Consider the following 16,661-nt stretch of genomic DNA (forward strand, 5'->3'; position numbering starts at 1 on the left):
ACCCAGCAATGTGGGAAAAGAAAAAGTTACAGGGTACTACACACCCATTCCATTATTGTGATGAGATGTGCAAGACCTTTGGGGAACAAGAGATGCAAAGGTACAACTAGAGGAACCATCTTGGGCTAGAAATGCTCTATTTGGCTTCCTACGTGGGGTGAAGGCTCCATCATTTGTAACAGGTACTGAGACATACAGACCACCATGGAAGATTAGGTGTTTCTCCCATAGGATTTGTATAGAATACTCATCCAGTTCCTGTGAGCCTGGGGAGCAACTCCTCCCTTTCCAGCTGAGACAAAATGAAAGCAGCAGAGTTTGTCAGCCCCAACACAGATGAAACACATGTGCATGGATTGATAGGCACACGTAGTTGTGTATATTGGCATAAAGAGTGAGAAGACTGGAGCAGCCATCTCAAGAAGTTCCAGGAGCATGTGTAGCACAGGATTATGACACTGATCCAGGGTTTTCTCTGACTCTTGCTGGTGGGAGCCACATGAGGTGGACTATGGCAGGTAACACCTTCGAGTTACATGTGCGTCAATATGTCTCTACAGCCCAAAAATGCATTTTTCTTCACCCAGTCTGCTTGTGGAGTGCTCTTTCTTCAGCTCATCCAACTATCCCACCCCTGTAGGGGTGAGTACTCCCTCAGTTCCTGCCCCACCAAGTACTCACCAAGTGCTGGTGAGCATGATAGAATTCTTGGGTGCATGGCTTCACCAGAATGTAAGGAGGACCATCTCCATTATCCAAGGAATGCTCCATTAGCTCTATTTGAGAGATACAGAAATCAGCAAAAGTTCTGGTTGCAAAACATATTTAACATGAAATAGCTACTTAGACATAGTATACAGTGCTTCACATATTGAAAGCGCTGCACAAATGTTTTCTACTGTAAGATGTTTCCACTCATCTTTCATCCAGTAGGCCAGTCCCTTGTGGGTATCTGGAGTCAGCAATGTGACATGAATGAGAAGTTATTACTGCTTTTACTGCTGTTTGTCCTGCACAAACAATACTTCTCAGAGAAAGGAACTGGAGCCCATTGCTTCTTGTGCATTAACAGAATTGTTTACCAAGTTGCAATCAGTTACATCCATGCAAACCCATTAAAGGTAACTGCGTTGTGGACAAGTGACACAGTTTAATTTATCAAGCTGGGCTTTCTCCTCCTCATCCATCACCTCCAATTATGCCTTCAGTGACACTCATGCAATCCCATTGTTTTTAAATGGCTTTTGTATCAGAGGAATTGATTGGAAGTGCACAACAGGGAAGGGAACCTAGATCACGCCTTCTGAGCTATGCTATTTCTGCAGCAGGAGAAAAAAAAGCAGTAGAATCTTTGTAGTTATTAAAATGAGTATATACAACTGAATAATACACATAGGAAACAGTCTTTCAAGAGATCATTTTTAGTCACTTTTCAGTCACCTGCAGTGGGACTGGGATCCCATAATATGGCAGAACCAGCTGTCATAATAGAGGGAACAGGTAAAATGTATTTTGTTGCAGGCGTATTTTGTTGGGTGGGCAAAAAAAAAAAATAATAATAAAAACAGACTGTGGTAATTTTCAGGAAAACACTAAAACTCTTGTCAGTTTACTAAAAGTAGCCTATTCTGGAAACTGCTAAATATTTTGTCTGAGCCTCTCTCTCTCTCTCCTATATATGTTCATCTCCCTTGCCCGAATCTGGTGGGAATCAAGTCTGGTCAGAGAATCACACTCACAGGTTTTGTTGTTCTGTGATGTCACATACTGTCACTCACAGGCATCAGCTTCTAATTTTCCCCAAGGGTGCTCAATCCCCACTCAGCCCCAGGCCCTGTCCCACTCCACTCCTTCCCTCAAGGCTCCAACCCTTCCCTGCCTCTCCCTCCCAGCACTTCTTGCACCACACATCACTGAACAGCTGCTCTGCTGCATACAGGAGAGAGGGGGAGGAGTTGATCAGCAGGGACAGGGGGTGAGCAGGAGTGGGAGGGAGGGAAGGGGAGCTTGGCTGCTGGTGGGTGCTAAGCACCTGCTAAATTTTTCTCCGTGGATGCTTGGCACCTATGCTGTCACTGTTGTATCAGTTTATTGTCAGTTCTGTAAGCAGTTTTTCTGTAAATTTTTTTTCAAAAAGCAACAGTAAGCCTGACATATAAATAACTTGAATGGTATGTATGAAAGTTCTAAAAACGGTGCTTAAGCGGTTTAAACAATTCCAGGGTTTTTTTTTTAAACTTATTTATATAATCATTAAAAAAATCTGCACCTTTTAAGGCAAAACAGTGGTGCAACGTGTTTTGACATTCCATGTGATATATACAGGATGGCAGTGTGTCAATTAGAATTTCAACAATGTAAAGAAAGTTTTGGTTTTTTTTAATTAAAAGTTTTTAATTCTTACATTTAAACAAGGGATAAAAAGAGATATGTGCTAAATTCCCTGTAAGCTGTGTGGCTATGCAGCAGCCTATTTAGCGCCACGCAAGCACTCAGGGTACCCACTCAGCCAGGACTTGCTGCAGCCAGGGGAGAGGTGCCCATAGGCACTGAATTCCCCACTAGCCGGGGAGTGCTCGACCCCCCACCTCAACCCCTTCTCCAAGTCCCTGCCCCCGCTCCACCTTCCCCACCCACCTCTTCCCCAGAGCGTGCTCCATCCCCTCTTCTACTCCCGGAGCTTCCTACATGCTGCGAAACAGCTGTTTGCGGCAGCAGGAGGGAGGGGGAGGAGTTGGTCAATGGGGACACCGGCAGGTGAGAGGCACTGGGGGAGGAGGGAGCTTGGGTGCTGCTGAGCAGCACCTGCTAATTTTTCTCTGTGGGTTCTCCAGACCTGGAACACCCATGGAGTCAGTGCCTATGGAGGCACCCACTCAGCCCCAGACCTGCCCATGATGTTTCATTCCATATTCTTTATGACAATATGCTTATGATATGAATATGACATAACTGAGATATACTTTAGCCAAGATGGCTCATATGACATATCATTGGAAAGGTTATGGTTTACTGAATGTGATTATACAATTTGTATGACTGTATCATTTCTGTATCTGAAGTTAGGAATATTAACTATGTATCTGTATTTCAAATCTGTTACTTTGGGTGTCAGCCCCAACCAGCCCTTCAGGTACAACAATGGAAAAGCCAGACAGGGCTAATGGGCCATTAGCAAAGACAATGGACTGTGAAAGAGTTTAGTCTTCTTGTGGAAGCTGGAGACAGCCTACAGGCAATGGCTACCAGAGCCACACAGAGTCACGTGTCTGAGTCACCTGGTACTAGATACCGCTCCTCCCCTTTTGGAATGCCAGTGTTTTTCCACTAGAAGACAAAAGGTTCCCACCTTACACAAGAGCTATAAGGCAGGGGAGTGACATCATTAGGAGTCTCCTCTGCCTCCCTACCCTAACTGAACTGGGGGGAGAAGGATTAAGCCCAAGCTGGAAGGGCATCTAGCTTGTGAGTAATACTAACTGAGGCTTCAAGCTAGAGACCAGTGCAGTTGCCTTTCAAGACTTTCTGTAATCTGCCTACAACAATATCTAGGGTGAGAAATTACTATTTGTAACCAATTTCTTCAGTGAAACAAGCTTAGTTTGCGTGTTTGGTTTTATTTCCTTAGTAATTTGCTTTGTTCTGTTTGCTACCCCTTTAACCACTTAAAATCTGCCTTTTATAGTTAATAAAATTTGTTTTGTTTCTTATTAAACCCAGTTTCTGTAATTTCTGGTGGAGGGAGGAGAAGGGAATAGAAGTTGTGCATACTTTCCTCCACATTGAGAGAGGAGGTGGATTTCATAATATACCGTTGTGTCTGCACTCCAAGGGAGGTGGACACCTGAGTGCTTGGGCAAGTCCCTTAAGCTGAGCCTTCCCAGATCTGATCTCAGTGTCTGTTTCGTTCTGAAGTTGGGTGTGGCCCTGCTTGTGTGTTTGCTGGAGGAGGCTTAATGGCCAGGCTCAGCAAGACAGGTAAAAAGGGCCCCAGGCTGGCATAACAGGTGGGCTCAGTGGTATCTCAGCACATCAGATGGCATCCTAAGGGGTCCAACCTTTCACACTGCGTGGCTGGGGCAGCCCAGACCTGCCACTGGTCCATGCTAAGGTGGAGCTGGGCAGCGGAAGTGAAAGCAGGGAACCTGTCTTTTGGGGTACCATTAAAAGCAACTATATATCCAGGCCCTAAAATTGCACTCACAGAAAAATTTCTAATGAAGTTTCTTTGCAATGATTCACAAACAAAACTGGACTTTAAATTAAAAAACACCCATGTTAAGAAATGTTGACATTAAAGAATCATCATGTTTTCCATAACTCTCCCTTCCAAATAGATTAAGCGTAGCACAGAATCACATACTGATGCATAACTATGAAATACAAAATAAAGAATTGTTAATGGTAAGATTATTAAAAACATAGCTATCAATATTCTTAATTTGTAATTATGTGTAGTGAATAAATACAGATAAGGTAATGATTAGGCCAAGTCCTTGCTAGCATAAGTGTGATTTTGCCAATTACTCCTTTACATAGAATTGCTAATCTGCTTAACGTGATATTGCTTACATAAAAAAAGGTAATATGTTGTGCTGAAAGATGTAAAAGAGATACACAAACATATAATGATAAATAACCCTCCTCTTTTTCTGAAAAGCCCCAGGACAGGATGACATGACCCAAAAACTGCAAAACCAGCCGGAAAAACGTAGAAGTTGGGTAATTGAAGCTTACATGAGTAATGTCTGGGTTACTTAAAATCCAAAGAGGAGCCGTGCTAAAAGCCAACTGGATAAAGATTACTTTAATCTGTAATGTAGAAATGTATAGTGAACATGGGCCCAAAGTGGAGAAACACCGGACCAGAAACTGAAGAATGGGACCAAGGGATCAGAGAAAGCAATGTCTGTTGTGGAAGCTGGAAGAACGTCCCAGTGCCCACGAATTTGGTAATTTGGGCCCATTTACTAATTCTGTCTGGTTTGTCATTATTTGTTTGGCATAAACATATGTCCAGACATTATAAGTGACAATAATTCTGTCTGAAATTGTTGAATAAAGGCAAAAATTGATTAGGCCTAATTTAGGTGGACATGTGACTTGTTTCCCAACTTTTAACCCCATCATTGTCCCTTTTCTGTCTCTCTCTGTCCCTCTCCTGTGCTGGCTGGGACAAGGATCCAGTGGAGGCAACGCCACAGGTTGGATGAGAAGTCCCAGAATGGAAGAGTGACAGAGACCCAGTAGGGACGGGGCATATGTAGGTAAGACAGACAGAAAGACAGAGGGGATTAGAGGGATCACATTTCTTGTTAGCGTCACAAGTTTTTTGGTGATTTAACTCCGTTTATCCTAATTATTTAAAATTGTCATTTGTTGCCTTTTTTTATTAGAACATAAAACTCATTATTACATGATCCACAGAACTGAATCGGTAAAATATGCACATGCCATAGATTTGTAACTTTCATTTTACTGACGTAATCCTCATCCTTCCTCCTCCTCCTATTTGCTAACCCCAAATGTCAAACCACATCTAAAATTAGATTGTAAACTCATTAGGACTGTGTGGCTGTGCCTCTCTTTTGTTTTGTAAAAGCATACTTCTGGGTGCTTTTAAGATAACAATATAATCCTCTCTCAGAATCTCTAGTGCTACCTAAATAACTCAAGGTCTCATTCTCTATATTCTGTCCCTCTCTTCTCATACATCTTAAACTTAAAAAGAAGAACTTTAAAATTCTGAATTTTATAGTTCACACATTTTGCTTACATAATGGAGTTACTTCTATGATTGTATAAACCATGATGAAAGCTAATTAGAAACTGATTTGCTATCTTTTCCACTAGTCTCACAGTAATTTCTCAGCAAAATTCTTCCTCCAGCATCAAACTCAAAAAAAAGCTAACCTAACTGGAAAGTATATTTATAATAGCCCATGTCTCAAGGCATTCTTGGTGAAAAGCGTGTGTTACCATTGGAACTTCCAGATTTCTGGGCTAAGCAAAATGGTGTGCAGTGTTTAGGGCAGGGTTGGCCAACCTGTGGCTCCAGAGCCACATGCGGCTCTTCAGAAGTTAATACAGGCAAGTCGCATCTTAGGCGCATTTAACATGCGCGAATTCAGCTTTGCGTGGTCGGGAAAAAAAGAAAAAACAATATAAAAACCGCATCTGTAGTGCGGGCGATTCCGCCCGCCATTCAACTCAATGAGTGTTTCACTATACGCAGTTTTCGCTTTACGCGCTAACCGCAGAACGGAACCCGCGCGTAAGATGATACTTGCCTGTATGCAGCTCCTTGTATAGGCACCGACTCCGGGGCTGGAGCTATAGGCACCAACTTTCCGATGTGCCAGGGAGGTGCTCACTGCTCAACCCCTGGCTCTGCCACAGGCCCTGTCCCCACTCCACCCCTTCCTGCCCCCTCCCCTGAACCTGCCATGTCCTCGCTCCTCCCCCACAGAACCTCCTGCACACCACAAAACAGATGACTGGGAGGTTAGGGGAGGAAGGGGGAGGCACTGATAGGTGGGGCTGCCGGTGAGTGGGAGGTGCAGGGAGAGCTGATGGGAGGGGCTGCTGGCATATTACTGTGTCTCTCTGGCAATGTACATTGGTAAATTCCAGTTCCTTCTCAGACTCAGGCTGGCCACCCCTGATTATGAGGAAGGAGAGCGAGAAGTAGTCTATTTTGCCCCTTGAAGGAATGGCCAATTCAACCTTCACTACGCCATGGATTACTCACCACCAACCTGGCGTGGTCTCTTTGGTGAGAGGCAGGATTCACGAACTGGGAACGGGACACTTGACTCATAATCTTGGCTCAGCTGCAAGAGATCATACAAATCCATGAGGTCACCAGTCGAAGATGCCTGTTAATCTGTCCAGTACAGAACTGTAGGGATTGAGGAATTGAATATAAATCTTTAAACCTTTAGATCACCAACTCTGATCCAGATCTCAGTCACAAGGAATGCATGGCTCAAGAGAATTAGGCTAGGTTTTCTTTAAACTCAAGATCTCTTCTTCTCCATGCTCACCTAATCCCATCTGAATCCCCTTGTAGAGTTCCCCCCTCCTCACATTCAGGGTACTTTCTCTGGATTCATCTTTAATCTCAGCTATATGCCCTACTCAACCTCCCCTTCCCCATAGTCCCCTCTTTTAGGCTACTTTCAAAGGGTTTTTTTTTTTTTAATTGTGTTGGTGCTTCCCCCTGCCCTTGCCTCTTTATGACATATAAAGAATGCCTGGGAAGTTTATTTTTACCAAAAGGATTTTTCTGCTTGTTTTTAAACAATCAGGATTGTAAAATCTGGCCTTTCCCCAGTATAAAGTTCTTATTGAGATATCTTATCACCTTAGTTAATATGGTAATGGTATTGAATCTTTAACAAAGGCTTCCTTTACTCAAACATTAGCCACTGTAAATAAAACAGCAAGAACAAAATCCCTTCCCCTCTTAACAATTCACTTCCACCAGCTCTCTAGTCAGAGAATCTTCCAGCCTAGACAGGACCTAAATTTTAATGTTTAAAAAAAAAAACAAACCACCACACACAACAAACCTTTTCAGGCCTTTATGCCTCTTCACAGTATATGAGTCCAATTCACATTATCCCCACAACCCTTTGCTTATCACTTATTACACTCAGGTTCTCCCCCAATCGCCTCTCACCCCCAAAAGCCAAACATTTATTTTGTTTACATTCAAGGTACACCCACCCTTCATGATCACATCTATTCCCAAAAGAGTTCCATTCTCCCGATTTTGTAGTCCTCTCTTACCCTTGCAATCCCATTGCTCAGGCTGGGTATGGCGTTCAAGAGCATTTCCTCCAGGTGCTGCTGTTTGGTTTCTCGCAGAGCTTCACAGAAGGCTGAGAAGGCTGTGGGGCCCCTCTTGGGCAGCAGATTCAGTAACTCTACATTTTGGCTGAAGCACCCAGCCTTGGCCTGGATCCACAGATTAAAAAAAATTAAGAAACCAGAACAAAAACCCCCTCCAGAATTAATTACATCTCAAAATGAGTTTCAAATCCTCTTCCCTGATCTGAAATGCTCCATCATCATGCGTTCTAGGCTGTGTATCTTTATTTAATCCTTCATATTTTTCCTCTATACAATTCTTACCCCCTGCACTTCCCTGTACAGTATCCATCCTGTTCCTCCTTTATTCCACACTCTATGTTCGAACACAATTTCCATCATATCCCAACCACCCAGTCCCAGGGCCCATACATCTATATACAAATCCATCAGAAAACATGTTAAGGAAACATTATGCTTATACTGTTAATTTGAAAAATGTTACAAGATGCTATACACAAGTATCTAAACTGGTAAGAAAAAAGAACTATGACATACTATTTCTCAAATACTATATGCTTGCATAATTAAAGACAAATATAATAAGGAACATTAACACTCGTATGAGCATTAACAGTTTTTTAGATGAAATTTCTTAGGGTTTAAAAAAGAAAAACAGCAGGAATTAGAACCTTCATGTCATGGAAATTTATAACTGGAGTTCATCAGAATGGTCTATCCCACATACCTTATGAATGATGTCCAAAGGACTCTGTGCACTTCACTACATTTTTTACACTGTGCAGGTGAATTAGCTATACACATACGTGCACCTCAGCCTTCTGTAAGGTGAACCTACTATGAGCTGTAAACTACATAGTGAGATTTACCACCATTTGACCTAATCAAAACCAATTTTGAGCAGGATACTTGGATTTCTTCTCCTTGCTAAATGTCAGCTATTACCTACTGTTATCACTAATGCTATTTTTTTAAATAGCATTTAAAGAATATCAACAAGAATATTTCTATAGCAGGGAATTTTTTTCTTTTCTCTCTTTGTAATTCAAAACAGTGGAGCTCTTTTTGATCTACCTTTCAATTTGTTCCCCTTTAAGCCAGAGATGAAGCCCCAAAAATTCCAGCCTGAAAAGTGAAAAATTTGCAAAGTTATAGCAACTTTAGTTGCTTTAGCTTAAAAGTAGGGCTGTTGATTAATCACAGTTAGCGCACGCAATTAATTCAAAAAAAGAATTAATCGCAATTAATTGCAGTTTTAATCATATTGTTAATAAATTTCAATTGAATTCTATTGTTTAAATATTTTTGGATGTTTTTCTACATTTTCAAATATATTGATTTCAATTACAACACAGAATATAAAGTGTACACTGCTCACTTTGTATTATTTTTATTACAAATATTTGCACTGTAAAAATAAACCAAAGAAACAGTATTTTTCAGTTCACCTCATACAAGTATTGTAGTGCAATCTCTTTATCGTGAAAGTGCAACTTACAAATGTAAATTTGTTTGTTACATAACTGCGCTCCAAAACAAAACTTTAGAGCCTACAAGTCCACTCAGTCCTACTTCATGTTCAGCCAATTGCTATGACTAACAAGTTTGTTTACATTTATGGGAGATAATGCTGCCCTCTTATTTAAAATGTCACCAGAAAGTAAGAACAGGCATTCGCATGGGACTTTTGTAGCCAGCATTGCAAGGTATTTACATGCCAGATATGCTAAACATCCACATGCCCCTTCATGCTTCAGCCACCATTCCAGAGAACATGCTTCCATGCTGATGACGCTCGTTAAAAAAAGAATGCATTAATTAAATTTGTGATTGACCTCCTGGGGGAGGGGGGGAACTGTATGTCTCCGGCTCTATTTTACTTGCATTCTGCCATGTATTCCACATTATAGTAGTCTTGGATGATAACTCAGCACATGTTTATTTTAAGAACACTTTCACTGCAGATTTGACAAAATGCAAAGAAGGTACGGATGTAAGATTTCTAAAGATACCTACAGTACTCGACCAAAGGTTAAGAATCTGAAGTGCCTTCCAAAAATTTTAGAGGGACGAGGTGTGGAACATGGTTTCAGAAGTCTTAAAAGAGCAACACTCTGATGAGGAAACTACCAGTGCGATTAATCACATGATTAAATCGCTTGACAGCCCTACTTATAAGAGATGACTGTCCCAACTGATCAGTCTACTGCTCTAGCTAGGATAGTAACAGCACTTTGCTCTTTTTAGTACCTATCTGTAATCATTAGATCACTTGCTATCCAACCTTCTTAAAGCAGTTTACACAACGTTACATAAGAACGTAACATAAGAACGGCCGTAGCGGGTCAGACCAAAGGTCCATCTAGCCCAGTATCTGTCTACCGACAGTGGCCAATGCCAGGTGCCCCAGAGGGAGTGAACCTAACAGGCAATGATCAAGTGATCTCTCTCCTGCCATCCATCTCCATCCTCTGACGAACAGAGGCTAGGGACACCATTCTTACCCATCCTAGCTAATAGCCATTTATGGACTTAGCCACCATGAATTTATCCAGTTCTCTTTTAAACATTGTTATAGTCCTAGCCTTCACAACCTCCTCAGGTAAGGAGTTCCACAAGTTGACTGTGCGCTGCGTGAAGAAGAACTTCCTTTTATTTGTTTTAAATCTGCTGCCTATTAATTTCATTTGGTGACCCCTAGTTCTTGTATTATGGGAATAAGTAAATAACTTTTCCTTATCCACTTTCTCAACATCACTCATGATTTTATATACCTCTATCATATCCCCGCTTAGTCTTCTCTTTTCCAAGCTGAAGAGTCCTAGCCTCTTTAATCTCTCCTCATATGGGACCCTCTCCAAACCCCTAATCATTTTAGTTGCCCTTTTCTGAACCTTTTCTAGTGCTAGAATATCTTTTTTGAGGTGAGGAGACCACATCTGTACACAGTATTCGAGATGTGGGCATACCATGGATTTATATAAGGGCAATAATATATTCTCAGTCTTATTCTCTATCCCCTTTTTAATGATTCCTAACATCCTGTTTGCTTTTTTGACCGCCTCTGCACACTGCGTGGACATCTTCAGAGAACTATCCACGATGACTCCAAGATCTCTTTCCTGACTCGTTGGAGCCAAATTAGCCCCCATCATGTTGTATGTATAGTTGGGGTTATTTTTTCCAATGTGCATTACTTTACATTTATCTACATTACATTTTATTTGCCATTTTGTTGCCCAATCACTTAGTTTTGTGAAATCTTTTTGAAGTATTTCACAATCTGCTTTGGTCTTAACTATCTTGAGTAGTTTCGTATCATCTGCAAACTTTGCCACCTCACTGTTTACCCCTTTCTCCAGATCATTTATGAATAAATTGAATAGGATTGGTCCTAGGACTGACCCTTGGGGAACACCACTAGTTACCCCTCTCCATTCTGAGAATTTACAATTAATTCCTACCCTTTGTTCCCTGTCCTTTAACCAGTTCTCAATCCATGAAAGGACCTTCCCTTTTATCCCATGACAGCTTAATTTACATAAGAGCCTTTGGTGAGGGACCTTGTCAAAGGTTTTCTGGAAATCTAAGTACACTATGTCCACCGGATCCCCCTTGTCCACGTTTGTTGACCCCTTCAAAGAACTCTAATAGATTAGTAAGACACGATTTCCCATTACAGAAACCATGTTGACTATTGCTCAACAGTTTATGTTTTTCTATGTGTCTGACAATTTTATTCTTAACTACTGTTTCGACTAATTTGCCCGGTACCAACGTTAGACTTACCGGTCTGTAATTGCCAGGATCACCTCTAGAGCCCTTTTTAAATATTGACGTTACATTAGCTAACTTGCAGTCATTGGATACCGATGCCGATTTAAAGGACAGGTTACAAACCTTAGTTAATAGTTCCGCAACTTCACATTTGAGTTCTTTCAGAACTCTTGGGTGAATGCCATCTGGTCCCGGTGACTTGTTAATGTTGAGTTTATCAATTAATTCCAAAACCTCCTCTAGTGACACTTCAAACTGTGACAGTTCCTCAGATTTGTCACCTATAAAAGCCAGCTCAGGTTTGGGAATCTCCCTAACATCCTCAGCCGTGAAGACTGAAGCAAAGAATCCATTTAGTTTCTCCGCAATTACTTTATCGTCTTTAAGCGCTCCTTTTGTATTTTGGTCGTCAAGGGGCCCCACTGGTTGTTTAGCAGGCTTCCTGCTTCTGATGTACTTAAAAAACATTTTGTTATTACCTTTGGAGTTTTTGGCTAGCCGTTCTTCAAACTCCTCTTTGGCTTTTCTTATTACACTCTTGCAGTTGGCAGTGTTTGTGCTCCTTTCTATTTGCCTCACTAGGATTTGACTTCCACTTTTTAAAGGAACTCTTTTTCGCTCTCACTGCTTCTTTTACATGGTTGTTAAGCCACGGTGGCTCTTTTTTAGTTCTTTTACTGTTTTTCTTAATTTGGGGTATACATTGAAGTTGGGCCTCTATTATGGTGTCTTTTTTATGGTGTTAGTTTTTTAAAACAATTTTATTAGAGAAGCAATTAATGGCCATAATCGGGATTGGCCCCATATACAAGTACATAACGTATAATTAAAGACATTAACATATTTCAGCATTATAGCACCCTTTTGAAGGCAAGTGTTATTCTAGGGAAACTGAGTTGAGGTGAAGTTACTTGCAAAGATCACACTGCACATCTATAGCAGAGATATGAGTACAATGATATCATACCAATGACAATTAGACCTGTGTTTTCAAAATAACCTCCAAACCTTTCTTGAGTTTGTTCACCTTTTTAACTTATGAGATTCATGCTCCATAAAGATCCACTTTTGTTTTACTTATTTTTGTCAAAACCACAGCATTCATCACAACCTATTAAAAATAAAGGCTCTGACCCCACCCCCTCACAGAAAAACCTGAGAGGATTTATGCTCTGCCCACTGCTGACATCAGTGCTATTTACATGGCAAGTGGATGGATGCAAATAGCATTCTGTTCTCTCTTCTTATTTACATTTGTTTGGTTAAGCTTCTACACAGCTGCCTCTCATCATTGACACAGTGTCCTACATCCCATGGGAAGGAGACTCTGGAAAAATTCCACCATGATTTCAACAGCTTCCACCCCTCCATCAACCTCAGCCTGGACCTATCTACACGGGAGGTCCACTTCCTAGACACCACGGTGCAAATAAGTGGTGGTCACATTAACACCACCCTATACCGAAAACCTACCGACCGCTATGCCTACCTTCATGCCTCCAGCTTCCATCCCGGGCACACCACAAGATCCATTGTCTACAGCCAAGCACTGAGGTACAACCGTATCTGCTCTAACCCCGCAGACAGAGACCAACACCTAGAAAATCTCCACCAAGCATTCTCAAGACTACAGTACCCACACGAGGAAATAAGGAAACAGATCAACAGAGCCAGATGTGTACCCAGAAGCCTCCTACTGCAAGACAAACCCAAGAAAGAAACCAACAGGACTCCACTGGCCATCACATACAGTCCCCAGCTCAAACCCCTCCAACGCATCATCAGGGATCTACAACCCATCCTGGACAATGATCCCACACTTTCACAGGCCTTGGGTGGCAGGCCAGTCCTCGTCCACAGACAACCTGACAACCTGAAGCATATTCTCACCAACAACTGCACACCGCACCATAGTAACTCTAGCTCAGGAACCAACCCATGCAACAAACCTCGATGCCAACTCTGCCCACATATCTACACCAGCAACACCATCACAGGACCTAACCAGATCAGCCACACCATCACCGGTTCATTCACCTGCACGTCCACCAATGTAATATATGCCATCATATGCTAGCAATGCCCCTCTGCTATGTACATCGGCCAAACTGGACAGTCTCCAAGGAAAAGGATAAATGGACACAAATCAGACATTAGGAATGGCAATATACAAAAACCTGTAGGAGAACACTTCAACCTCCCTGGCCACACAATAGCAGATTTTAAGGTGGCCATCCTACAGCAAAAAAATCTTTAGGACCAGACTTCAAAGAGAAACTGCTGAGCTCCAGTTCATCTGCAAATTTAACACCATCAGCTTAGGACTAAACAAAGACTGTGAATGGCTTGCCAATTACAGAACCAGTTTCTCCTCCCTTGGTTTTCACACCTCAGCTGCTGGAACAGGGCCTCATCCTCCCTGATTGAACTAACCTCGTTATCTCTAGCTTGCTTCTTGCTTGCTTATATATACACACCTGCCCCTGGACATTTCCACTGCTTGCATCTGAAGAAGTGGGTATTCACCCACGAAAGCTCATGCTGCAAAACATCTGTTAGTCTATAAGGTGCCACAGGATTCTTTGCTGCTTCTACAGTGTCCTACAGTTGACCTCAACCAACAAACACCTATTTAAATATGACTTGTTCTTGCCTATGCTATGCGCCAAATCAAGTTTAACATATTAGTTAAACTATTTTAGACCACAATGCTTTTCCTTAACAGAAGACATAGCCAGAGTTTTCAAAGGGGGGACAAGGACGGGGCCCCGAACCAGCTCACACTGCAAACCTGAAATTAATATGAACACGGGATTGGTAATGTCACTATTTCACAGAAAACAAAATTATACAAACTGCTGAGGCCAAATAGGAGTGTGAGGAATACCTGTATAGTTTCCATCATTTCTATGGTGATAATGTCCTTCTCTATCAGATGCTCCAGCAACTCCTTCAACACCAGCTGCTTTGCCAGTGACACCCGGTTCTTCTTTAGCACCTCTTGGTGACATCGTCGCATGCCACATGAACCCAGCATCCTGATAGAGAAGAAGAGGGGAAAGAAAACATACAAGCCCCAACATAAGGGTCACCAGTTCTCCCCACACAGCACCGGGGGGGGGGGGGAGGACAGCATTAACAAACCTAGAAACACCCTCCTCCATCCAGCTGGCAGCCAGCAGTCCCACCCCACCATATCCCATCACTGGGCAGGGGCAACTAGCTGGGTGCGATTTCACCTCCTGACACGTTACCACCCAGGCACTAGTATATCCCAGCTAACTCTTGGCATCCTGCCTCGATGTCCCCAGGATATCTCCTCCCTACCCCACAGGGTGCTACAGGCTGCCGCTCACCTCCCCTGCCCCTAGCCATCCCCAGGGGGCTCTGCTCCCCTACGCGGGCTGGCATCACTCTCCCTAGGCAGGGCGGGGCGGGGCTATGGGGCACTGGCTGCCGGGGAGGGGCTTGGCCCCTGCTCTCCCAGGGCGCATTGGCCCTGCCGCACCCGGCTACTAGCCAGGCTGCCTCTGCTCCCCCGCCCAGGCCTGCTGCACGGGTAGCCCAGGCCCTGTGCCCCGCGCCCCTGGGCCCCCCGCGGCTGCTGCTGCTCCCGCTCCCGCTCCCGCCGGGGGTCGCTCACTGACTGTTCTCGCCCCTCCCCCCGCAAGGGGCGCGGAGGCTGCTCCACTTCCGTCCCCGCGTGCCGGGTCTCCTGCACGGATCACTCACCTGCTCGGCGCGCGCGCGCGCTTCCTCCCAGCCCCCGGCGCGCGCCCGCCTCTCTACGCCGCGGATTCAAACAAGGAACCCGCTCCTCAGCATCACGTGGTCCACGCTCCTGTACGAGAACCCCTCCCTCCGAGAGCGCCTCAACGGTCCCAGTATCCAAACGTTGGGCACTATGCGCATGCGTAGCCCCCTCATCTCTCTCTCTCTCCCCCCCCCCGTGCATGCGCATGCGTCCTGCAGTCGAGGGATTTTCAGCCTTGTGGAGTTTACGCGCATGCGCTTAGGTTCGTTCACGGAAGGAGAGGGGCGGGGGTGGGCAGGGGAGCTGGGCGCGAGTGCCGGGCGAGGGACAGTTGCGGGGCGGCCGGGCGAGGGGGACCCGCGAGCCCCATTGGCGGTTGCTGCCACGTGGCAGGGCAGCCTGGCCCCGATCCCGGCAGCGCTAGGGGTACATGGCGCCGGGCCCGCTCGGCTTGCGCTGCCCCCTTGGGCCCCTGGCTCGCCGGCTCCTCTCGCCCCCCCCCCCCGTCGCTCCTCTCGGAGGGGTCGGTACCACCATGTTGTGCAATGGCTGCGTGACAGCATCACTGTACTGGGGGAGGGGGGGGGTGATGTCATTCAAGCTTTTGAAAAAATACCACAGACCTCAAGCGTTTTCTCTTGGACAGGTGACCAGACCAGACAGCAAGTGTGAAAAATCGGCACAGAGTGGGGGGCTAATAGGAGCCTATATAAGAAAAAGACCCAAAAATCAGGACTGTCCCTATAAAATCGGGACATCTGGTCACCCTAACATTTGTGTCCACTTATAGCCACATTGCTGACTCCGGGTCTCAGGCCAGCCCACCAGCTGGCTGAGGGCTCCACTCCATCTGCCCACTCCCTGGCAGGCCGCTGTGGGGGTGCTTCCCAAATTGCTAATTGAATACCATGGGGCCCTGCCTCCCGCCCTATCTTTTCTCTCCAGGTCCCTCCCCCTGCTCACTCCTTTCTCCTCCCATGCCCTGTGGCTCCTTGCTCCCTGCTCTTCTGTCCCTCCCCCTTCCGGGTTACTTGGTCTTCTCCATCTCCCCACCACCACCACCACCAGTTGGGGGCCCTCTGCTCTGGGGCTGGGATGTGAGCTTCAGCCCCTAATGTGGAACCTTTCAGCCCATGAGATGCTGACACCCTCCCCCTTCTTTCCCATTCGTGAGAACCAGACACAGTACCGGTTCCCTTTTGTCCAGACTTTCCAGTTGAAAATGAGGCATCTGGCAGCCATAAAATGCACCCATCTTCCCCTGAGCAGCCAGGCACATGGGAGCCCCACCCTG

General features: G+C 44.5%; 1 protein-coding gene across 5 annotated transcripts in view; it reads right to left on the reverse strand.

Moving 5' to 3' along the window:
• CASP2 (caspase 2) overlaps nt 1–15,477 on the reverse strand; it is a 31,929-nt gene extending 16,452 nt beyond the window's left edge. Inside the window, exons 1-5 of one of the 5 annotated variants that reach the window (XM_045002465.1) lie at nt 15,346–15,477; nt 14,501–14,651; nt 7,795–7,962; nt 6,752–6,833; nt 682–776 (exon numbers count right to left, since the gene is read on the reverse strand). In XM_045002465.1, the coding sequence (XP_044858400.1) occupies nt 682–776; nt 6,752–6,833; nt 7,795–7,962; nt 14,501–14,650 (495 nt within the window). In that variant the 5' untranslated portion in view covers nt 14,651; nt 15,346–15,477. The other 4 variants (XM_045002467.1, XM_045002466.1, XM_045002464.1 and 1 more) reach the window with 4 other exon arrangements.
• Between the last annotated feature and the right edge of the window lie 1,184 nt (nt 15,478–16,661).

Source organism: Mauremys mutica, chromosome 1 (genome assembly GCF_020497125.1).
Source record: "Mauremys mutica isolate MM-2020 ecotype Southern chromosome 1, ASM2049712v1, whole genome shotgun sequence".
Lineage (NCBI taxonomy): Eukaryota > Metazoa > Chordata > Testudines > Geoemydidae > Mauremys > Mauremys mutica.